The sequence below is a fragment of the Leptodactylus fuscus genome, chromosome 2 (assembly GCF_031893055.1).
Source record: "Leptodactylus fuscus isolate aLepFus1 chromosome 2, aLepFus1.hap2, whole genome shotgun sequence".
Taxonomy (NCBI): Eukaryota; Metazoa; Chordata; class Amphibia; order Anura; family Leptodactylidae; genus Leptodactylus; species Leptodactylus fuscus.
In genome coordinates, this window is record NC_134266.1 from 270,150,559 (window position 1) to 270,175,764 (window position 25,206).

Here is a 25,206-nt window from a genome sequence, read left to right on the forward strand (position 1 = left end):
ATACAGATAAATCTGCCCTGTGAAGGATGGAGTTCAAGGAAAGTGTTTTCATCTTCGGCACAAAGTCAACTTTTCTTTTTCTCTGAAGATGCGGCGGGTGTGCGTTGTCGGCGCGACGCCTCGTCTTTGAGTGCCTGCTCTGATTTATAAGACATTTCCTTCTAAAGATGTATTAAGACTTGACACCAACCTTGTCGTCCCGAATTACTGCCTGTTGGAGACTTTGACAACCTCCCTGATTATGATTGACGCTAGTACTACTGTGTGTCAGCGCTACATGCAAAGCTCGGAAGATTTCTAAATATGAAGCTTCAGTTGGCTTATGTTTTACTCCAATCACATCCAGAGCTGCATTCAAAATTGTGTTTTCTCCCAGTTAGCGCTCAGGCCACAGAACCTTGTTGTTACCTATTACTACCGGACACTGATGATGACTGGCTATAGTACTGTGTCAAGGCAAAATAAATTAGTTGGCATATGTTTTACTCCAATCACATCCAGAGCTGCATTCAAAATTGTGCTGGCTCCCAGTTAACACTAAGGCTACTCAATCTTGTCGTTATATATTACTACCTGACACTGGATATAACTGACAGTAATACTGTGTCAGTGCTGAATTAATCTCCAGTTGGCTTATGTGTTACTCCAATCACATCCAGAGCTGCATTCAAAATTTAGTTTTCTCCCAGTTAGCGCTCAGGCCACAGAACCTTGTTGTTCCCTATTACTACCATACACTGATGATGACTGGCTATAGTACTATGTCAAGGCTAAATAATAGTTGGCATATGTTTTACTCCAATCACATCCAGAGCTGCATTCAAAATTGTGCTGGCTCCCAGTTAACATTAAGGCTACTCAATCTTGTCGTTATATATTACTACCTGACACTGGATATAACTGATGGTAATACTATGTCAGTGCTGAATTAATCTCCAGTTGGCTTATGTGTTACTCCAATCACATCCAGAGCTGCATTCAAAATTTAGTTTTCTCCCAGTTAGCGCTCAGGCCACAGAACCTTGTTGTTACCTATTACTACCGTACACTGATGATGACTGGCTATAGTAATATGTCAAGGCTATATAAATTAGTTGGCTTATGTGTTACTCCAATCACATCCAGAGCTGCATTTAGAATTTAGCTTTCTCCCAGTTAGTGCTCACACAACCTTGTCGTTACCAATAACAACCATGCACTGATTTTGACTGACTATAGTACTATGTGAAGGCTATATAAATTAGTTGGCTTATGTTTTACTCCAATCACATCCAGAGCTGCATTTAGAATTTTGCTTTCTCCCAGTTAGCGCTCAGGCCACACAACCTTGTCGTTACCTATTACTGCCGGACACTGATGATGACTGGCTATAGTAATATGTTAAGGCTATATAAATTAGTTGTCTTATGTTTTACTCCAATCACATCCAAAGCTGCATTCAAAATTGTGCTGGCTCCTGGTTAGCACTCAGGCTGCATAACCTTGTCGTTACGTATTACTACCCGACATTGATTATAACTGATGGTCATACTTAGTCAGTGCTGCCTGAATCTTCAGTTAGCTTTTGTTTTACTCCAATCACATCCAGAGCTGCATTCCAAATTTTGCTTTCTCCCAGTTAGCACTCAGGCCACACAACCTTGTCTTTCTGAATGACTACCTGACGCTGATGATGACCGATCCAGTACTATGTCAGTGCTGCATGAATCTCCAGTTTTCCTATGTTTTACTCCAATCACATCCAGAGCTGTCTTCAAAATAGTTAGCGCTGAGGCTGCACAGTGTGTATTAGTCACGAAATATACAATAGGATGGAAAAAAATATTAAGCAGCAAAATCTTCGATGCACCTTGTGAACAGAGCAGATAAAACAACCACAGTCTCCCCCTACTGGTGTCACCAATCTCCAGTACAACTGGGCTGATTCAAAAACACCTCTATACTCTAATCACATCCAAAGCTGCATTCAAAATGAGGATTCAAAACTAGCTTTATACTCTAATCACATCCAAAGGTGCAATCGAAATTCTGATTCAAAACTGGCTTTATACTCTAATCCCTTCCAAAGCTGCATTCAAAATGCTGATTCAAAACTAGCTTTATACTCTAATCCCAGCCAAAGCTGCATTCAAAATGCTGATTCAAAACTAGCTTTATACTCTAATCCCAGCCAAAGCTGCATTCAAAATGCTGATTCAAAACTAGCTTTATACTCTAATCCCAGCCAAAGCTGCATTCAAAATTCCTCTCGCTCCGTAGAACATCCCGATCTGAGGTTAATTGGCTTTCTGTATGTAGCAGAGCTGGGGAAGTCGGACTGTGAACCCCGTAGGACCCAGGAATCCTGGGAGCAGATGTGAGGTTGCGTAAGACAATGCTCTTCGCCGCAGGATATCCACCTCCTCACGTCTGACTTGTAAGGGTCTCTCCGCCTCTTGGGGGTTCAGAGGTCATGAAATATTTAGACCGGCCGGGATGACAAGAAATTGGGTTTAAAAAATTGAAAAATTCCCCCGGCTGCAAAGACCAAGAGGCTGCACTTGATAGGAACACAAAGCTGCGGTGCGAGCGCTGCTCTGAAGATGATTGCAGGCTATGGAAGCATGCATTATTAAAGAGGAAAGCTCACACTGTAATGTTCTAATACAAGAGGGGGCAAAGTCGGCCCACGGCCAGGGGAGTGCATAATTCAGGGCTCGGCCTTGGTGCAGAGGAAGAGCTGTATACCCAGCCTCAGGCGTCGTATACAGTGTGCAAACTTAACCGTTTCAATCTACGCCATACTCTAGTCACAGACAAAGCTGCTTTTGAAATTCTTTTTGTTTCCTATATTGGCTCATGGGACCTTAGATTCAACAGTCTTTCCTCAAAGCTCTATGTTGCATGATAACCAACAAAATATCGAATGCAGCTTTGGGAGGGATTGGAGCATGACATATGATAGAACTCAAGAGTAGGGTGGAGCCGATCTTGAGATTTCAAAATCCGATTTCCGATCATTTTCCAGCCGATCCCGATCATGAAATTTGCTCAATTGACGATCGGAATCCGATCTTTCCCGATCCCTCAACCGTAGGCATGATATATAGATGAATAGGGTTGAGCCGATCTTGAGATGACCTCCGACCTCGATCCTGCCGGAAAAGATCGGGATCGGCATTCTGATCGCGATCATGAAATTTACTCGATCGCCGATCGGAATCCAATTGCTCAACCCTACTCAAGAGCGTAAAAAAAATTTAAGTTAGTCAAGGCTTAACCCTGCTGTTCTGTTCGCATTTGCTATACACTCGTACTGTTCCCGGGTCAATATGACCCGACCTATTAATTCTTGATTTTTAGCTACTCTAATTGATTTATTTGAATATTTTTTTTCATTGAAATACTGTATGTGAACATCTTTGATCATAAACAAAAGAAAAATTTAAATTTAAACTTAATTATTATTATTATTTTTCATAAAAAGGTTACACAGGCTTTTTGCAATTATCTTCGATTGTTGACATTCTGCACACAAATAATAAAGAAGCTTTACATTACTATTACTAAAACATGAAATTTAACTTTTTGAAAACAAATTTTATAAATCAACAAATTAAAAATCATAAAAACTTCAACCATTTTAGAAAGAAAAAAGAAAAAACTGAACATGTTCATGCGTTTTTACACTGAGCACAATAATAAGACCCATGTCCTTTACACAGATATTTTGACCATCCAGCACATGTCAGATTAGTCTTATTGTCACAGGAAGATGGACAGAAGCTCCATCTCTTCCTTTGTTTGCTGGTAGCTGTGCTGGTGGAGGCCGTGGATGTGGAGTCTCTTTCTTGAGCATGCTGGACACTTTTTACAATGGCTGCTTCTCCCTCACTTCTGGGGGTCACTTTTCTGCTCTCAATATATGGCCTCACCAGGGATTTTCCCAATTCCTCAAGAAATAATCTTCTTTTATGCAGCTTATTCCGGTTCCAATCGGGGTCGATTTCCCTCCATAAGACAAATGCATTGTATGCAGAAACGTCCAGTATGTTATAAAATAAAATCATTGGCCATCGATTGGTTTTGCGTTTGCATGTATATGTTGATATTGCTTGGTCTAAAGTATCACCTGCTCCCTTTGTGGCATTATAATCCAAAATAATGTCAGGCTTTCTGTCTTCTCTATCACTTACGGCATTGTCATGGTGCATTGTGCTCATGAGAATTACCTGTTTGGTTTTGTTCGGAACATAAGAAACAACAGTTGTATTTCCAGAAAAATAACAAGTTGAACTGTACACCTCTCTCTTGCTAAGGATACCTTGCGGTAGTTCAGATTTGTTTTTTCTCATAGTACCCAGCATGGTAAGTTGTTTTTTCTTCAACATCTGGCCTAGTTGATAGGATGTAAAAAAGTTGTCTCATGTGACATTTTGTCCTTTTAGTCCATGAGTCAAATCTAGAACAACACGCATACCCTGATTTTTTTCAGGTCTCTCATCAGGGGCTTTTCCTGTATACACTTGAACATTTAGAGCATATGAGCTTTTGCTGTCGCAAAGTGTCCAGATCTTGATGCCATATTTTGCTGGCTTACTTGGTATATATTGTCTGAATGGGCACCTACCTCGGAATGCCAACAGTTGCTCATCAACAGTTACATTTTCACCACTGTTATACAATTTTGATAATTAATTTTAGATCATTACTTGCTTACTGATAAGAAAAGTGAAACCACCACCATTTGGAGATGAAGAACACATAAAAAATAACATAACTTTTGCAGTCAGAAGTAATCAGAGACCTGTAGAACAGTATAAAATGCTATCGGGTCATATTGACCCGAACAGTACAAGTGTAACAATCAGCGTGTAGCAAAAAGTAAACAAAAAAAACAGAACAAAAACAAAAAAAACATGTAGAGCTCCACAAATGAGGAAAAGTCAAGGAACCACTAGTTTCAAATCCTCATTAAAAAAAATCTGCAGGGTCTCAAAAATCATTTCGGGTCATATTGACCCGAACAGAACAGCAGGGTTAAGTTCTTACGGTATTATATCACATGGGCTTTTCCATCTCTAGATCTTGTGATGGTCCCACCAGACACCAGAAATGGTACAAATTGGGTGGATAAGTTTTTGTTTCCTAAATTTTGAGTTGCTCGATGCCCCATTGATGGTAGAGTAGCCCAATGTTGTCGCCATCATGATGGTCCAGTCTAGCTTCTGTTGGCCTCTTTGGCTCTGATGACCATGTGGCTACCCATTGCAGAAGCTTTGAGGTCCTCATTGTTAGGACTTCCTTCAACTTTTTGTCTTGGTCTTTTGCGGTCTCTTAAATTCTGATTTATTTTGTTCCAGGTTCGTCTCGAATGGCCGACGGACTTAGCGGTGAACCCGATGGACAACTCTCTCTACGTCCTCGACAACAACGTGGTGTTGCAGATCTCAGAGAATCACCAGGTGCGCATCGTGGCAGGAAGACCGATGCATTGCCAAGTCCCTGGCATTGACCACTTCCTCCTCAGCAAGGTGGCCGTTCATGCCACCCTGGAGGCCGCCACCGCTTTGGCCGTATCTCATAACGGGATTTTATACATTGCCGAAACTGATGACAAGAAAATCAACAGGATCAGGCAGGTCACCACCAATGGTGAGATCTCCTTGGTGGCCGGAGCACCAAGTGGTTGCGATTGTAAGAACGATGCCAGCTGTGAATGCTTCTCCGGAGATGATGGCTATGCAAAAGATGCCAAGCTGAACTCCCCGTCGTCTCTTGCCGTGTGTGCCGATGGGGACTTGTATGCGGCCGACCTTGGGAATATCAGGATACGGTTCATCCGTACCAATAAGCCCTTCCTCAACAGTCAGAACATGTATGAGGTGTCTTCTCCCATTGACCAGGAATTGTACTTGTTCGACACAACCGGCCGACATCTCTACACTCAGAGCCTGACCACTGGAGACTTTCTCTACAACTTTACTTACACTGCAGATGGCGACCTTACCCTCATCACAGACAACAATGGGAATACACTCAACATAAGGCGGGATTCCACCGGCATGCCTCTCTGGTTGGTGGTACCTGATGGACAAGTCTTCTGGTTGACCATTGGCACCAATAGTGCTCTTAAGAGTGTGTCGGAACAGGGTAATGAGCTGGCCATGATGACCTACCATGGAAATTCAGGCCTTCTAGCCACCAAAAGCAACGAGAATGGATGGACAACGTTCTACGAGTGAGTATGGTACTCTGTGTGAGACCAAACCAAACGTTCTTCAAACATCTACTCATTGTATTTTTGTTACCTTAGACAACTACACCATTACACATCCTGTAGGGGTTGTCACCCTAGGTTGCCCTTGTACATGAGGTGGCCAAATCACTCATACCCAAGAATACTTGGTTCCATTGATCAGGTATATGTTCTCCATAGAAAGGCGGAACTAATCACTGCCTAAAGGAGGTCATTAGGTGGACTTTAGGCCATTAGGTGAACTTCTGGTCCTACCAAAATTGATGGGTTTGGCCAACACTTCCATGAAGGGCATATGAGGCACATGCGGCCCTTTGGGCCCTTTTCTGGTCCCATAGTCTTCAATGGAGAAACCTATATGGTCAACTCTCCTATATGCATTTGTGATAGGAGGTCAGGTGGGGTCTGGGTCCCAAAAATGGGATAGAGACCCTCAACCTTGTTTTTTTAGGAGTATCTGCCAAAATTAAAGGGGTCCTTTGCTTTGGTCAATCAGATTCACTTTTTTATATCCCTGCTGATCACTTGTTATCTTTCTGGAAACCTGGTAGTAAATATAAAATTTTCCTGCAGCGCCTCCACAGGGGAAAGGAAGTATTACAATATGTTCATTCCAATCAGTGGGTTTTCTATGTGTGTAATGCAGGATCGGGCACTTTTAGTTAGTGTCTATCCCCTCTGTATACCCATGGCCTATGTACAGAATAGGTCATCAGTATCAGATCAAGTCTGACCAACCAGACCCCATACGGAGCAGGGTTGCAGTTCCTGGTACCACCACAGCAGTGTATGGAGCTCTGTAGACTGTATACAACATACATTGTAGTGGTGGCGTCATATAACTGCGGCCCCGCTCCCATTCATTTCAGCTGTTTACCTTGTATGTGGCTTGTGGTGACCGAAACAGCTGATCAGGGCGGGATCCGGGTGTCGGGTTCCAAACTATCTGTAGCTAGTAGGGTTGAGCGATCGGGATCCCATCGGCGATTGAGTAAATTTCACGATTGCGATCGGAGTTCCGATTCCGATCCTCCGATTCTGAGGTCAGAGGTTATCTCAAGATCGGCTCAACCCCATTCATGTATATATCAATAATAGGGTTGAGCAATCGGGATCGGGAGAGATCGGATCGGATCGAGAAAATTTCGGCTGGAAAATGATCGGAAATCGGATTTTAAAATCAATCCCGAAATCTCAAGATCAGCTCAACCCTAGTGGATAGGTCATCAGTATTCATTTTGCCTGGGTCTCTGGCAACCCTTTAAAGTCGGCCATATTAGTTGTCACCCAGCTTTCCGACAAACAGACCCTAATCCAGCAATAGAGGACGAGTGAAGGATGTTTTCGATTTCGGATAGAATGTTCTTTCACTAAAACCGCGCGGGTCAAACGCCTTCCAACCATTTTACGGGAATTGGAAATCTGCTTCGCACTCCACGGCCGTAAATCGGCGACGTGAAGGATTATTGTACTTCACTCGTGGGGGAAAACATTTTTTTGGTCTTAAGCTAAAAACTAAGAGCGTGGCAACATAAATTATCGAGCGCGCGGCGAGAAAGAGCCGTTTATAAATGTAATGCTGCCAATATTAAATTGGCTACAAACGCGCAGGGTCAGATTTTTCCATTTGAAGCTATTTCTAGTATGATGACAATTGACGGGTGGCATTGAAAGCCATTGAAATTAGATTCGGGGAGGCGGGGGGGGGGTTCCGCTGACGGTAATTTAAAGCTCACATAAAGGAACGATTTTATTCAGCATAACACATAAAGGAGGAGAGAAAATATACTCCCTATTGTGTTCGAGATCAGAGAAACAACGTAGGAAAAAAGCTGAAAATTGGCCGATAGAAAGCAAGATAAGCGTTTCCCGGGTCTCCGGGACCATTAGACGACGTAAAGCTGTTACTGCAGGAGCTGTAAATCTGCCACGTACCCCCCACCCCACCCCCTCTCCCTCTTCTGCCGTTGTGTGTCAGTCTATACTGCAGCTCTAGCATTCTATTCGCAAGTCAGATTGAATATTGAACCGAAATAACAGCCGGGTGTCGATTGGCTCCTATGGACATCGCCTCAGCTTTCTGCCTGCCCTAGTTTTTTTTGTACGTGAGGGGCGCCAATATGTGCTGTGACATTGCAGCTCTGCGATGTGCGGCAGCATTGCCGGCAGCCATTAACACTGATGATTTTTGGCAGCAGTTTCAGTTATTATTAGAACAATTTGCACATTTTTCTTCTCGTCCCAGTTAGTAAATATGCTAATGGTGTTTACATTTTAACCTAGTTTTTTTTTTTTTATGATCGGTGTTGACAGATGTACATCTGCTGCTTTATATCATGGAGATGGCAATTCCGACTATTTTGGGGGGGGGGGGGGAGGATTCCATTATTTTTTTATTGTATTCATTTTTTTGTATAATTTAATTTGTTATAATTATAAATATCTTAGGTATGAAGATATAAACAACCCCTTTAAAAAGGTCTTTCCACAACCTCCAACTCTTTGTATCCTTCAATAGTGGCTGCTTCAATGATTCAAAAACTGTTGGAATTTTTTTTCTAGCCCACACCGTTCCCGAGCAATCAGTGTTGGAAGTTTCAGCACTATTATGCTCTCTCCTTCAGGTGGGTGTGGCCTTTGTGTTTCTGCTCTAGTCTAGGACCGCCCACTTTACAGCAGAGAGCATAATAGTGCTGAAACTTAGAATAAAGATTGCTCGGGAACGGTGAGGGCTAGAGAAAAAATTCCAACTGCGCTAGAATCTGTGAAGTGACACCTATTTGAGGATGCAAAGAGATGGAGGTGGTGAAAGGTTCCTTTTAAGATGCAGATATCTAGTCTGTGATGCATCTGACTGCCATGTCTTGGTTCAATCATTTCATCTCATAGAAACAATGCCCTCAAGTGGTCAGTGTATTATAAGGCAAAACACCACTACACACACTTCCAAAGCAGTAGATGCTCTTTGTGGGAGTCTTCGCTAGAATATTACCCCTAGAGGCTAAAGTTAAACATTTTCCTCCTCCAGGAGGAGCCACAAGACTAAGACTGTTATTCATAGTTACATTCCTACATCTGTTCACTTACTTTACCGGTGTGCCAGTCCTTACTATACTTCTGACATTCTATTCATTCTTTTCAATTCTTTACAAATCTTTCTTACAAAGTTTCTCATTTTCAGGTATGACAGTTTTGGCCGCTTGACCAATGTCACATTCCCCACGGGGCAGGTCAGCAGTTTCCGCAGTGACACAGACAGCTCTGTCCATGTTCAGGTGGAGACGTCGAATAAAGAGGATGTTACCATAACAACCAACCTGTCAGCATCTGGAGCTTTCTATACTCTCCTGCAAGGTAGGTTATGCCTAGGATTGAGCAGAACAGTCACAGTAGATGTAGCAGAGCTGAAGTAGTTACTGAACTCATTTATGTATGCAAGATAATACATTAAATTGGCATGCACCTGTGCAAAACTACATCTCATTGTCCAAAGTGACAAGCTTGGCTCTGCTGCATCAGGCACACTGGAATCTACTTAACTGGCCAACTTGCTTAGCTGAGCCTGGAAACCTCTTCTGGGCTATCCCTGGAAACCTCTTCTCGGCTGAGCCTCGCAACCTCGACTCGGCTGAAGCCCTGCAACCTCTTCTCAGCTGAGCCCCGCAACCTCTTCTCAGCTGAGCCCAGCAACCTCTTCTCAGCTGAGCCCCACAACCTCTTCTCAGCTGAGCCCCACAACCTCTTCTCAGCTGAGCCTCGCAACCTCGACTCGGCTGAAGCCCCACAACCTCTTCTCAGCTGAGCCCCACAACCTCTTCTCAGCTGAGCCTCGCAACCTCGACTCGGCTGAAGCCCTGCAACCTCTTCTCAGCTGAGCCCCGCAACCTCTTCTCAGCTGAGCCCAGCAACCTCTTCTCAGCTGAGCCCCACAACCTCTTCTCAGCTGAGCCCCACAACCTCTTCTCGGCTGAGCCTCGCAACCTCGACTCGGCTGAAGCCCCGCAACCTCTTCTCAGCTGAGCCCCACAACCTCTTCTCGTCTGAGTCCAGCAACCTCTTCTCGGCTGAGCCCTGCGACCTCTTCTCGGCTGAGCCCAGCAAGCTCTTCTCAGCTGAGCCCAGCTACCTCTTCTCGGCTGAGCCCTGCAACCTCTTCTCGGCTGAGGCCAGCAACCTCTTCTTGGCTGAGCCCTGCAACCTCTTCTCGGCTGAGGCCAGCAACCTCTTCTCGGCTGAGCCCTGCGACCTCTTCTCGGCTGAGCCCAGCAAGCTCTTCTCAGCTGAGCCCAGCTACCTCTTCTCGGCTGAGCCCTGCAACCTCTTCTCGGCTGAGGCCAGCAACCTCTTCTTGGCTGAGCCCTGCAACCTCTTCTCGGCTGAGGCCAGCAACCTCTTCTCGGCTGAGCCCTGCGACCTCTTCTCGGCTGAGCCCAGCAAGCTCTTCTCAGCTGAGCCCAGCTACCTCTTCTCGGCTGAGCCCTGCAACCTCTTCTCGGCTGAGGCCAGCAACCTCTTCTTGGCTGAGCCCTGCAACCTCTTCTCGGCTGAGCCCGGCCAGCTCTTCTCAGCAACCTTTGTTGTATGTTAATTTGCTGCCATTTGACAGAAGCAAAAACAAATAAAAACAATTGTCTTTCTTTCTTAACAGATCAAGTGAGGAATAGTTACTACATTGGAGCTGACGGGTCCCTGAGACTAATTTTAGCCAATGGCATGGAAGTCGCCCTTCAGACAGAACCCCACCTCCTTGCTGGCACTGTGAACCCCACTGTCGGCAAACGGAATGTCACCCTGCCTATAGACAATGGCCTCAATCTTGTAGAGTGGAGACAACGCAAGGAGCAGGCACGGGGTCAGGTCACTGTTTTTGGACGCCGTTTGAGGGTAAATACTTTTTCTTCACTTTTGTCTTCTTAATGTCTTGCTTTAGCTATACTTAACCCTTATATGGTATATCTGAACCAATTCCTATAGGTACACAACCGAAACCTGCTGTCTCTTGACTTCGATCGCGTCACAAGGACCGAGAAGATCAATGATGACCATCGGAAGTTTACCCTCAGGATCCTGTACGACCACGCCGGTAGACCCAGCCTCTGGTCTCCATCCAACGGCCTAAACGGAGTCAACGTGACTTACTCTCCCGGAGGTCACGTGGCAGGAATTCAGAGAGGAACCATGTCTGAGAGAATGGAGTATGACCAAGCTGGGAGAATCATATCCAGAACCTTTGCCGATGGAAAGTCATGGACCTATACCTACCTAGAGAAGGTGTGTGGCCTTGAGTATTTGCTTATGAATTCCAAGACAATAACTGGTGACTGCATTGTCAATAAAAAATTTAATTGAATTTTTGCTAATTTGATACCAAAAACACAATTTCCAATATTTTGTTCAAGAATACATTTTCAAAAATTTGAACTTCAAAATTAAATTTGAACTTTTTCTTATAAAATTGCATGTAACTGAGAGGAGTAGATATGTAGTAAAAGCGCTAATTTATAGGGTTGAGTGATCGGGATCGGAAATGATCGGATCCCGATTGTCGATCGAATAAATTCTGCGATCGGGATCAGAATTCCGTACCCAATTTTTTTAGGCGGGATTGGAACCCAATCGCGAAATTTACTCAATCGCCAATCGAGATCCGATCTTTTCCGATCCCGATCGCTGAACTTACCTGCACAGAAGTGCTGCCGCTCCCCGTTCTTCTCGCTCCTCTTCTTTCTCCTTCACATGCCTTCAGAGCGCCCTGCACGCCCCCGCTTCTCTAGACTAGTGTTAGAGATGCTGGGAGAAGGCGGGGCATGTGGCTTAGGAGAGTGTGGGAGGGGAGACATGAGTGATGCACTCACGTCTCCCCGCCCACACTCTCATAAGCCACAACAAGCCCCGCCTACTCCCATCATCTCTAACACTAGTCTAGGGAGGTGGGGGCGCGCACAGCGCTCTGAAAGCATGTCAATGAGAGAGGACCGAACCGAGAAGGACGGATGTGTGCAGGTAAGCGGACACCAGGGGGGCTAAGTAGCCAGGGGATTTTTTTTTAATCACTACAGAGCATGGAGTCCAAAAATTGAAACAATTTTTGGACTCCATGCTGTTTAGTGAATAGGATCGTTTTTAAAATCCGATCTTCGATTATTAAAAAAAAATCCCATTGACTTTGATTTGGATCGGAATTGGGATCGGGTTCAGTTGGAAAATGATCGGAAATCGGATTTTAAAAAACGATCCTGAAATTTCAAGATCGGCTCAACCCTACCCACTTATCATCTTCTTTGTCTTTTTCAGTCCATGGTGCTGCTACTTCATAGCCAGAGACAATACATCTTTGAGTTCGACAAAAACAACCGCCTATCTTCGGTCACTATGCCCAATGTGGCTCGACAAACTCTGGAGACCATCCGCTCCATAGGATATTATCGAAATATTTACCGACCCCCTGAGGGCAATGCCTCTGTTATCCAAGACTTCTCGGAGGAAGGGCAGCTGTTACAAACGCTCTACATGGGCACCGGGAGACGGGTCATCTACAAATATGGCAAATTGTCAAAACTGGCTGAGATCTTATATGACACCACCAAGATAGCCTTCACTTATGACGAGACCGCCGGCATGTTGAAGACCGTCAACCTGCAAAATGATGGATTTACATGCACGATCCGTTACCGGCAGATAGGACCTCTGATTGACCGGCAAATTTTCCGATTTACCGAAGAAGGAATGGTCAACGCCAGATTTGATTATAACTACGACAATAGTTTCCGGGTCACCAGTATGCAGGCGGTCATCAATGAGACACCACTGCCCATTGACTTGTACAGATATGATGACGTATCTGGCAAAACCGAACAATTTGGCAAATTTGGAGTTATATATTATAACATCAACCAGATCATCACCACGGCAGTCATGACCCACACCAAACAGTTTGACACCTACGGGCGAGTACGGGAATTGCAGTATGAAATATTCAGATCCATGATGTTTTGGATGATGTTGCAGTACGACAACATGGGTCGAGTGGTGAAGAAGGAGCTGAAGGTCGGACCCTATGCAAACTCCACGAGGTACACCTACGAATATGACAACGATGGACAGTTACAGACGGTATTTGTCAACGACAAACAACAATGGAGATACAATTACGACCTGAACGGAAATTTGCATTTGTTGAACCCAGGAAACAGCATCCGCCTCATGCCGCTAAGATATGACCTCAGGGATCGGATAACCAGACTTGGAGATGTTCAGTATCGGATGGATGAAGACGGCTTCCTCAAGCAGAGAGGGAGCGATTTGTTTGAGTACAACTCCGCGGGTCTTCTTGTGAAAGCTTATAATAAAATCAGCGGATGGAGCGTGAAGTATCGGTATGATGGTCTGGGAAGGAGAATTTCTCGAAAGACCAACAACGGTCAACATCTACAGTTCTTCTACGCCGATCTTGCCAACCCAACTAGGATCACGCATTTCTACAACCACTCCAGTTCTGAGATAGCCTCTCTATATTATGACCTACAAGGCCATCTCTTCGCCATGGAATTAAGCAGTGGAGATGAGTTCTACATAGCTTGTGACAACATCGGTACTCCCATGGCGGTCTTCACCGGTTCTGGACTTATGATCAAACAAATTCTTTACACCGCCTACGGTGAAATCTACCTGGACTCCAATCCTAACTTTCAGCTTATTATAGGCTACCATGGTGGACTCTTCGACCCTCTTACCAAGCTCATCCACATGGGTCGTCGGGAGTACGATGTACTAGCTGGTCGATGGACCAGTCCTGACCATGATATATGGAAGCAGCTTAGCATTACCAACATAATGCCCTTCAACATGTACATGTTTAAGAACAATAACCCTGTGAGCAGATCCCAGGATACAAAATGCTACATGACCGGTAAGTCCAGTAGAAACCTTGACCCCAGTACAATTTTTATGGTCTACGTGGTGGATTTAGATATGGTTGGTCTAAAATGGTTCATCAAGAAGTCAAACGTTGACCTATGGAAGGTGGGATAGTGATTGACCAGTGTCCTTCTAGCTTACTATGTTAAGCCAAGTTCTCAAGAACCATAGCCCAGTCCATGAGTGTTCTAAAAAATTCTAACAAAATTGTCCCAATGAGGAAAAACTCAAGACCAAGCTTGAGTCTTCAGCTTAAGATATGACATCCAAACTGAGATTTCAGATTTAGCTCACAGTACATCCTTGGTCCAAAGTTCCACCATCTCCTGTTGATATAATGTATATACAGTCCTATGAAAAAGTTTGGGCACCCCTATTAATCTTAATCATTTTTAGTTCTAAATATTTTGGTATTTGCAGCAGCCATTTCAGTTTGATATATCTAATAACTGATGGACACAGTAATATTTCAGGATTGAAATGAGGTTTATTGTACTAACAGAAAATGCGCAATATGCATTACACCAAAATTTGACCGGTGCAAAAATATGGGCACCTCAACAGAAAAGTGACACTAATATTTAGTAGATCCTCCTTTTGCAAAGATAACAGCCTCTAGTCGCTTCCTGTAGCTTTTAATCAGTTCCTGGATCCTGGATAAAGGTATTTTGGACCATTTCTTTCTACAAAACAATTCAAGTTCAGTTAAGTTTGATGGTCGCCGAGCATGGACAGCCCGCTCTCAAATGATGTGAAAACAAAGATTGTTCAACATAGTTGTTCAGGGGAAGGATAGAAAAAGTTGTCTCAGAGATTTAACCTGTCAGTTTCCACTGTGAGGAACATAGTAAGGAAATGGAAGACCACAGGGACAGTTCTTGTTAAGCCCAGAAGTGGCAGGCCAAGAAAAATATCAGAAAGGCAGAGAAGAAGAATGGTGAGAAGAGTCAAGGACAATCCACAGACCACCTCCAAAGAGCTGCAGCATCATCTTGCCAGTGTGTGTCACTGTGCATCGGTCAACTATACAGCGCACTTTGCACAAATAGAAGCTGTATGGGAGAGTGATGAGAAAGAAGCCGTTTCTGCACGTACGCCACAAATAGAGTTGCCTGAGGTATGAAAAAGCACATTTGGAGAAGCCAACTTCATTTTGGAAACAAAAATTGAGTTGTTTGGTTATAAAAAAAGGCGTTATGCATGGCGTCCAAAAAGAAACAGCATTCCAAGAAAAACACATGCTACCCACTGTAAAATTTGGTGGAGGTTCCATCATGCTTTGGGGCTGTGTGGCCAATGCCGGCACCGGGAATCTTGTTAAAGTTGAGGGTCGCATGGATTCCACTCAGTATCAGCAGATTCTTGAGAATAATGTTCAAGAATCAGTGACGAAGTTGAAGTTACGCCGGGGATGGATATTTCAGCAAGACAATGATCCAAAACACCGCTCCAAATCCTCAGGCATTCATGCAGAGGAACAATTACAATGTTCTGGAATGGCCATCCCAGTCCCCAGACCTGAATATCATTGAACATCTGTGGGATGATTTGAAGCGGGCTGTCCATGCTCGGCGACCATCTAACTTAACTGAACTTGAATTGTTTGTCCAAAATCCCTTTATCCAGGATCCAGGAACTGATTAAAAGCTACAGGAAGCGACTAGAGGCTGTTATCTTTGCAAAAGGAGGATCTACTAAATATTAATGTCACTTTTCTGTTGAGGTGCCCATACTTTTGCACCGGTCAAATTTTGGTTTAATGCATATTGCACATTTTCTGTTAGTACAATAAACCTCATTTCAATCCTGAAATATTACTGTGTCCATCAGTTATTAGATATATCAAACTGAAATGGCTGTTGCAAATACCAAAATATTTAGAACTAAAAATGATTAAGATTAATAGGGGTGCCCAAACTTTTTCATAGGACTGTAATTCGGTATGATCCATCAACCAAGCCAGGTTCATAAGAGTCCATTTCAATGGTGGCCTACAACTGTTCAATGGTAATCTGTAAATTGGAAGAACTTCTGGTCTCCAGATGGTTTGGTTTTAGGGCCAAGGATCCCATGACTTTAATTTTGACCCAAAATTTTTGGTTCTTGTTGCATGATATTTCTATCACTTTAACTCTTCTAGTTCCAAAATGGTGTCATAAGGCCAGTCATAATATTCAATTTTGTAAGACCCTGAAATTGACCAAAATTGTGTTTAGGATTCCCATTATTTTTACCCAGAAGATGCTAAAACAGTCCCCAAAAATATGATAAAATAAAATTGCAGTACCACTAATAGCCACTAGGTTGTCAACCTTTACTTCTGTACTACAATTAGTGATTAGGCCACACCCATTATACTATATATAAATGCAGAATTAGAATCACTTTGTAATTGGAGTCTTGAATGTCAAGTGTTTTTTAACCCTTCGCCCACTATATACCACGGGTGCCTAAGGCCTCGTATACGGCGTCATTAAGTAGGACCTTCTACGTCCCGCAGGCTGGCAGTTAATTAAACGTGGTATTTGATCGTGACCTCAGCATTTTTGGTTCCTTTTTCAAGGGCGTTAATAAAAGGCGTCTCCTGATGTGATTGATTATTGTATCGGGAGCTTTTCTTTGTTCCAGTAGTGGGTGAAAAAAAAGTGTTGAGGAGAATCTGGGCCATAGTGGAGATTAACCATCCATGGATGTTACAGATGCCGCTGCTGGCGGCTCTCACATCTGCTTCATTACGGCCTACGCTGCAATATCATCAAAGCACACTGATTTTTTGGAGCGATCGTGCTTAAAGGACCCGTCCACATTCCTCTCACATGTCACGGTGGAAATCTACATAACGTGCTGAAAAAGTTTGCAAATGCTTTGTGTCATTGATATTGTCCCGATTTCCAGATATATTCTGTTTTATTCTTCACTTCTATCTAAAGTGAAAGTAAAGATTCTGTTAGTGACTACCTGGCATGTATCCACTGAGTGTCATGTGACCTAACAGCTTATCTGTTACTATGTATCTTTACACTGACCACCTACAATCACATGTAGAATTCTCACTATAGCAATTGTTTTGTAGAAAGAAATGGTCCAAAATACCTTCATCCAGGATCCAGGAACTGATTAAAAGCTACAGGAAGCGACTAGAGGCTGTTATCTTTGCAAAAGGAGGATCTACTAAATATTAGTGTCACTTTTCTGTTGAGGTGCCCATATTTTTGCACCGGTCAAATTTTGGTGTAATGCATATTGCGCATTTTCTGTTAGTACAATAAACCTCATTTCAATCCTGAAATATTACTGTGTCCATCAGTTATTAGATATATCAAACTGAAATGGCTGTTGCAAATACCAAAATATTTAGAACTAAAAATGATTAAGATTAATAGGGGTGCCCAAACTTTTTCATAGGACTGTAATTCGGTATGATCCATCAACCAAGCCAGGTTCATAAGAGTCCATTGGCCTACAATGGTGGCCTACAACTGTTCAATGGTAATCTGTAAATTGGAAGAACTTCTGGTCTCCAGATGGTTTGGTTTTAGGGCCAAGGATCCCATGACTTTAATTTTGACCCAAAATTTTTGGTTCTTGTTGCATGATATTTCTATCACTTTAACTCTTCTAGTTCCAAAATGGTGTCATAAGGCCAGTCATAATATTCAATTTTGTAAGACCCTGAAATTGACCAAAATTGTGTTTAGGATTCCCATTATTTTTACCCAGAAGATGCTAAAACAGTCCCCAAAAATATGATAAAATAAAATTGCAGTACCACTAATAGCCACTAGGTTGTCAACCTTTACTTCTGTACTACAATTAGTGATTAGGCCACACCCATTATACTATATATAAATGCAGAATTAGAATCACTTTGTAATTGGAGTCTTGAATGTCAAGTGTTTTTTAACCCTTCGCCCACTATATACCACGGGTGCCTAAGGCCTCGTATACGGCGTCATTAAGTAGGACCTTCTACGTCCCGCAGGCTGGCAGTTAATTAAACGTGGTATTTGATCGTGACCTCAGCATTTTTGGTTCCTTTTTCAAGGGCGTTAATAAAAGGCGTCTCCTGATGTGATTGATTATTGTATCGGGAGCTTTTCTTTGTTCCAGTAGTAGGTGAAAAAAAAGTGTTGAGGAGAATCTGGGCCATAGTGGAGATTAACCATCCATGGATGTTACAGATGCCGCTGCTGGCGGCTCTCACATCTGCTTCATTACGGCCTACGCTGCAATATCATCAAAGCACACTGATTTTTTGGAGCGATCGTGCTTAAAGGACCCGTCCACATTTCTCTCACATGTCACGGTGGAAATCTACATAACGTGCTGAAAAAGTTTGCAAATGCTTTGTGTCATTGATATTGTCCCGATTTCCAGATATATTCTGTTTTATTCTTCACTTCTATCTAAAGTGAAAGTAAAGATTCTGTTAGTGACTACCTGGCATGTATCCACTGAGTGTCATGTGACCTAACAGCTTATCTGTTACTATGTATCTTTACACTGACCACCTACAATTACATGTAGAATTCTCACTATAGCAATTTTTCCCCTGACTTTGGGACACCCCATATACATTATCTTGTTGGATGGTTCCTACCGAAATTGTCAGGATCACCCCACAATGTGTATTGGCATCTATAGAATCTGTTCAAGATAAGTAAAGCGAGGTACTTGCACAGGTTCTTAGGTTTTTAGGGAATTGACCCATGTCTTCTTTTCTGCTCCCCACACCAGATGTCAACAGTTGGCTGCTCACTTTCGGTTTCCAGCTGCACAACGTGATTCCCGGTTACCCCCGGCCAGAAATTGATGCCATGGAGCCATCTTATGAGCTGATCAACACTCAGATGAAGACCCAAGAGTGGGATAACAGCAAGGTAATGGGTTAAAGATATGTCCATGTAGGCTTTTTTATCTATCTGCTGTAGGTCAACGTTTTCCACTTTAAAGTGAATCCACCTCTGGCCAACTGTAGGACAGGTGACAAACATATAAGGTAAAGCCACCTCTGGCCAACCGCAGGACAGGTGCCAACTGGTTAGGGTAAATTCACTACTGGCCAACCGCAGGACAGGTGCCAACTGGTTAGGGTAAATTCACCACTGGTCAACCGCAGGACAGGTGCCAACCATATAAGGTAAATCTACCACTGGCCAACCACAGGACAGGTGCCAAATGGATAAAGTAAATCTACCTCTATACAATCATAGGACAGGTGCCAACTGCTTAGGGTAAATCCATCTCTGGCCATCCAAAGGACAGGTGCCAACCATATAAGGTAAATCCACCTCTGGCCAACTGTAGGACAGGTGCCAACCATATAAGGTAAATCCACCACTGGCCAACCACAGGACAGGTGCCAACCATATAAGGTAAATCTACCATTGGCCAACTGTAGGACAGGTGCCAGCCATATAAGGTAAATCCACCTCTGGCCAACTGTAGGACAGGCGCCAACCATATAAGGTAAATCTACCACTGGCCAACTGTAGGACAGGTGCCAACCATATAAGGTAAATCCACCTCTGGCCAACTGTAGGACAGGTGCCAACCATATAAGGTAAATCCACCTCTGGCCAACCACAGGACAGGTGCCAACCATATAAGGTAAATCTACCATTGGCCAACTGTAGGACAGGTGCCAGCCATATAAGGTAAATCCACCTCTGGCCAACTGTAGGACAGGTGCCAACCATATAAGGTAAATCCACCTCTGGCCAACAGTAGGACAGGTGTCAACTGGATAAAGTAAATCCACCACAGGCCAACCATAGCACAAGTACCAACTGCTTAGGATAAATCCACCTCTGGCCAACCGCAAGACAGGTGCCAACCATATAAGGTAAATCCACCACTGGCCAACTGTAGGACAAGTGCCAATTGGATAAAGTAAATCCACCACAGGCCAACCGTAGGACAAGTGCCACTGGTTAGCGTAAATCCACCTCTGGCCAATTATAGGACAGGTGCTGACTGCTTAGGGTAAATCCACCTCTGGCCATCCAAAGGACAGGTGCCAACCATATCAGGTAAATCCGCCTCTGGCCAACCGTAGGACAGAGGACACAATGGTACATGGCCACCTTGCCTCACTTATTCCGCTTCCTCACCTTGGCTAGGTCGTATCCTGTAGCCCCAACTTGACTAGGTCTAGAAGAGTGTCCAACCTCTGACCATAGAAACGTAACTGTCAGCAACCAGAGATCTTGAAAATGGTGAGGGAGCCAAAACCAGGAATAGGTGACGAAACTGAACATCTAGATTTTAATATCTTGTCAATTTTTCTGATACGAAGCTCCAAACTCCCGGCACCGAGAACGGTCTGAGGACTGAATGATGGAATCCTATGGCTGGATCTTCTTCTTTAAGCTCCAGCATTTTTTCGTATTTACTTCTTGGCTTTCAGAACAATGTAATTGTAAAATAGACCCGGTCGGATTCCTTGAAGGAACATTCTGCCTCTGTGTGTATTGGGACCAGACCGGCCCCGAGGAACTTACGAGAAGTCAAGTTGTAAAAAGTTTTAGCGAAAGGTCAAAAACTTTCTAAAAGCAGGACTGAGCGGAAGATGTAAAAAGCTGGGAAGGAGGTCGCCCCCCTCCCCCGACTGTCCTTCTGTTCATACCATCACTTCTGCCTCCGTGGTCTCCAAGGTCCCCAGTTAAAACACTTTCTCTGTGAGATTTCACACCATGCGCCTGTATCGACACATAATGGATTTTACACTTTCAAGTGGTTACGGCTAAATGACTTTTTAATTTGTGATGCAATCAATTATGTATGTCTAAAGGCGTCCATTAGTCAGAGAGCGCGGCGGCTAACAATACCGCCAGTGTGCACTATTCACCGCCACAGGCAAGCCCGACAGTCTTATGCAAGGCAAAAATACAAAGGAGGGGGGGTGACTTTAAAAAAAAATGAATTTTTTAATGCTTGGTGTATTACTGAGGGTCAGTTTCGGGTTGGGTTGTTTCCCATGAGATTAGGGTAACTGTACCGTATCAAAGTGGTGGGAATCCCATATAACATCCTCATGAAGTTCTAGTTTTTGGCCAAGGTCGGCACAGGCGTCTTTCTAGCAAGAGCCTAGGATTGACATTCGTAACGAACCAGAACTGTGCACCGACCAGCCTATGATGCACTTACATGTCACCAGGACAGTCACCATAACGGTGACCTTATCCCTTTAAGTACATGGCCGTATGTTCTATAAATCCTAAAATAATTCCGCCAGTCAAGAGTCAGGCGCGCTCGGTCCCTTTGCAGAAGCCGCATTGTAGCTGATAACTCCGCACACACTCTGACCTTTCCATGCTGGAAAGCTTTCATCAAGCCTCGGCAAGTCATTTTCAGTCGTTCTTCAATAACTTGACACTCAGCTTGATGTTTTTGTAACTAAAAAGACTGAAGATCAATCATCCGAAACTTCTAGTTAAAGTAGACGAGAAACAGAAATTCTGTAGGAATTGGAAGACCCCGCCATCAGACAGACCCCCTACCGGGACGGGTATGAAAGCCGAGAGGATTCAGGGGGTTAAATCGATTAGCACTTTTTAGTTATTTTTGTTAATGGGCCTCTTAAAGGGATGGTAAAGCTCACGTTCTTCTAGGAAGTCATGGATGACCATGTTCTTCAATGGAATGATTGATGGGAAGTTCTTGTGGGGTGGGGCTTAGTGGACATAGTGGCGGGGCAGGGCTTCTGCAGTAGCTGAAAGCCTAAGGGTTAGTTCACACGGGGAGCAGCAAGGCGGATTTTGGCACCAGGGAGCCGCCTCACTCTCCGGTCAAAACTGTTGCGGCTTCCAACAGTCGTGGCTTCCCCCTAAGGAGTAGGCTCAATTGAATGGGCCAACCGTGGAGGCTGCTGCTGCCAGGTGGATGCCGCAACTCAACGGGCCGTGGAATCCGCCTGTAGAAAGGGCAGCGCGCTTCTTATTTCCACGAGCGGCAACAGAAAAGTAGCCTGGTGATCTCCATAGACCACCATTGTGCCGGGGTGGATTATTACATGGATTACGCGCCATAATCCGCCCCCTTAGTGCCCGCGTGAACTAGCCCTTACAGCCAAAAGAGTGAAAAAAAAGTCTTCAAATTGTTGTAACTTTATTTTTCTTTTGTCTTGCAGTCAATATTGGGCGTCCAATGTGAGGTTCAGAAGCAACTCCAAGCATTCGTCACTCTGGAAAGGTTCGACCCCGTCTACAACTCCCCCATCGCCGGCTGTCGTCCAGAAAAAAGCAGCAAGAAATTCGCCACCGTCGGCTCCATCTTCGGAAAAGGGGTGAAATTTGCAATGAAAGACGGCCGCGTCACCACCGACATCATCAGCGTTGCCAACGAGGACGGGAGACGTATCGCCGCCATCTTGAACAACGCTCAGTATTTGGAGAACTTGCATTTCACCATGGACGGTGTCGACACTCATTACTTTATCAAGCAAGGACCCCCGGAAAACGACCTGTCCATATTAGGGCTCAGTGGTGGGAGGAGAACCTTGGAGAACGGGGTCAACGTAACCGTATCTCAGATCAACACCGTTCTGGGTACAAGGACTAGACGATATACAGACATTCAGCTCCAATATGGCACCCTGTGCCTCAACACTCGTTACGGGACCACCCTGGACGAGGAGAAGGTTCGAGTCCTGGACCTGGCCAGACAAAAGGCAGTGTCTCAGGCCTGGCTCAAAGAGCAGCAAAGACTTCGAGATGGTGAGGAGGGTCTCCGAGCATGGACAGAAGGAGAGAAACAACAGTTACTGAGCACGGGTCGGGTCCAGGGCTACGACGGTTATTACGTCATCTCCGTGGAGCAATATCCGGAACTGTCAGACAGCGCGAACAACATCCATTTTATGAGACAGAGTGAAATGGGCAGAAGGTGACATAGACGGTCATTGTGTTGACTTCTTGCCAAAGACAGCTACTGTGGTGGCCGCGTACCCGAACTGTGTTGTAATCAAGCCTTTTTTTTTTTTTTTGTAAAAAAAAAAATTTAAAAAAAAATTAAATCCAAAAAATAAAATAAAAGAGGAAAAACAAAATTAAAAAAATAAATAAAATTGGACCTTGGGGGGAAAAAAAAAAAAAAGTCGCGGTCTTGCGGTTGAACTTTACAAAATGAAACTATATTGCAACTTTTTTTATTTTATTTTTTTTAACCAATAAAGTTGGCCTTCACATGGGTTGGAAACGAGCGCGATCGCGGTGGATTGTTTTTTGGGTTGTTTTTTTACCCCCCTTTGCGAGTCATTCGATTGAGGAGTTTCAAAAACATTACGTCAAAAAAACAAAAACAAAATCATGATAAAAATTGACGGATGTCTGCGCAGACACTTTGTATCGTCATCTCAACCTTCCGGAGCAGGGATCAAATGCGCCTTTTGGACAAAGAAGAGGACGAAAGCGGACAAAAAAAAAAAAAAAAATATCTATTCAGCTCTAACTTTTTGAGAACTGAAATTTTGCCTTGATTTTAACCAAAACTGTTCATCTCATTTACTTTGTGTCATGAGACAGTATGCGGGAGAATGGATTCATGGATTCTCTGTCCCCCAATGTGTTGCTTGTGTTACATTTCGATTACAGTTGATAGTATTTTCCCCCCTCTTTCCCCCCCAAAAACAGGTTTGGATGAGACTCGGGACGGCTCAGCTTTTCTGTGTGTTTTTTTTTAATTTTCTCAACGATGTCTAAAATTTTTGTGCCTCTAGAGGACAGCAGGACTCTCTCCACTTTCACTCGGGACACAAAGTGTTTTTTTGGGGGGTGGCTCCCGGTGTAGACGTAGCGACGGGACCACGACATGACCAATGGTTTTATTAGATGGCGTCTGATTTTTTTTTTTTTTTTTACTTTATTTTTGTGGTTTATGTTGACGTGTTCCCATGTGGTTGTCTAGGGACCCTTGTCCCGTGACGGCCGGTAAAGATGGCGGCCAGCACTTATCCATCGGAACGCGCTCTCTTCTTAAAGGAACATCATCTCATCCGCCATTCGTTGAATGTGTTATAAACATTTCACTTCGAAACCATCCAGACTGTTCTTCCCTGCTGTTCAACTACAACGTTTCATGGACCTTGGCCAAGCAAAAAAAAAACATGCAATTCCATTGGCGGGGCGTGATTATTTTTTAATTTATATATTGTTTTTTTTTTGTTTTGTTTTTTATTTAACTGACAGCTGTTACGTTGGGAATGGATGTGTCAAGGTGACGGGTTGGTTCAGACTCCTTTCTAACTGAGTCGCTGCAAAATTTGAGGGTCGCTCCTGTCTAGGGTTGAGCCGATCTTGAGATTTCAGGATCGTTTTTGAAATCCGATTTCTGATCATTTTCCAGCCGATCCCGATCGTGAAATTTGCTCGATCGCCGATTGGGATCTGATCTTCCCTGATCCAGATCGCTCAACCCTAGTCATGATATAGACGTGAGTAGGGTTGAGCCGATCTTGAGATTTCAGGATCGTTTTTGAAATCTGGTTTCCGATCCGAAATTTGCTCGATCTTCTCCGATCCCGATCACTCAACCCTAATATTCTCTGTAACCGGTGCCCACTTTACCGTACGTCCACCAGGGTCCCATGGATACGAAGTGATCGCTGGCCTCGTCATGTCGTAGGACAATTGGTGACCAGGAAGGGCCAGATATTAAATGGTTAATATTTTTGAAATCTTTTAACCCCTCACAATTTTGGTGTCGAGAAATTTTTTACCAAAAAATGAGATTGGATCTCGACAAGGGAAGAAGAAAAATCATCCCTATGGGAAATGTGTTCCTCTTCTTCTTCTCCACTGGGATTCAATCCAATTTTTGGATTGACCAAAAAAAACATGGCTGCCTTGTTTCAGGAATAGCGCCGCATCTATCCAATGGTTGTGTCTGGTATTGCAACTCATCGACATTGAAACACAACTGGAGAATTGTGGCACTGTTTTTTTTGAAGAAAGGAACCCCTTTAAATATGTTTTGGGAACCGGATCTTAAAGCGCAATTCTACTTTGTCTGATCAATAATCTTGCCCATTAGATTATCAACTTTGTCACTCT

The 25,206-nt window shown here is 43.9% G+C and overlaps 1 protein-coding gene across 6 annotated transcripts in view; it reads left to right on the top strand.

Moving 5' to 3' along the window:
* The window catches only part of TENM4 (teneurin transmembrane protein 4), a 1,026,741-nt gene extending 1,003,607 nt beyond the window's left edge, over positions 1-23,134 (top strand). For all 6 annotated transcript variants that reach the window (XM_075266230.1, XM_075266232.1, XM_075266233.1 and 3 more), the window contains 7 exons: positions 5,343-6,220; positions 9,420-9,592; positions 10,887-11,122; positions 11,213-11,509; positions 12,533-14,147; positions 18,893-19,035; positions 22,287-23,134. In XM_075266230.1, coding sequence (XP_075122331.1) covers positions 5,343-6,220; positions 9,420-9,592; positions 10,887-11,122; positions 11,213-11,509; positions 12,533-14,147; positions 18,893-19,035; positions 22,287-23,045 — 4,101 coding nt within the window. In that variant the 3' untranslated portion in view covers positions 23,046-23,134. The remainder of the gene's footprint in view (positions 1-5,342; positions 6,221-9,419; positions 9,593-10,886; positions 11,123-11,212; positions 11,510-12,532; positions 14,148-18,892; positions 19,036-22,286) is intronic.
* Positions 23,135-25,206: the final 2,072 nt, after the last annotated feature.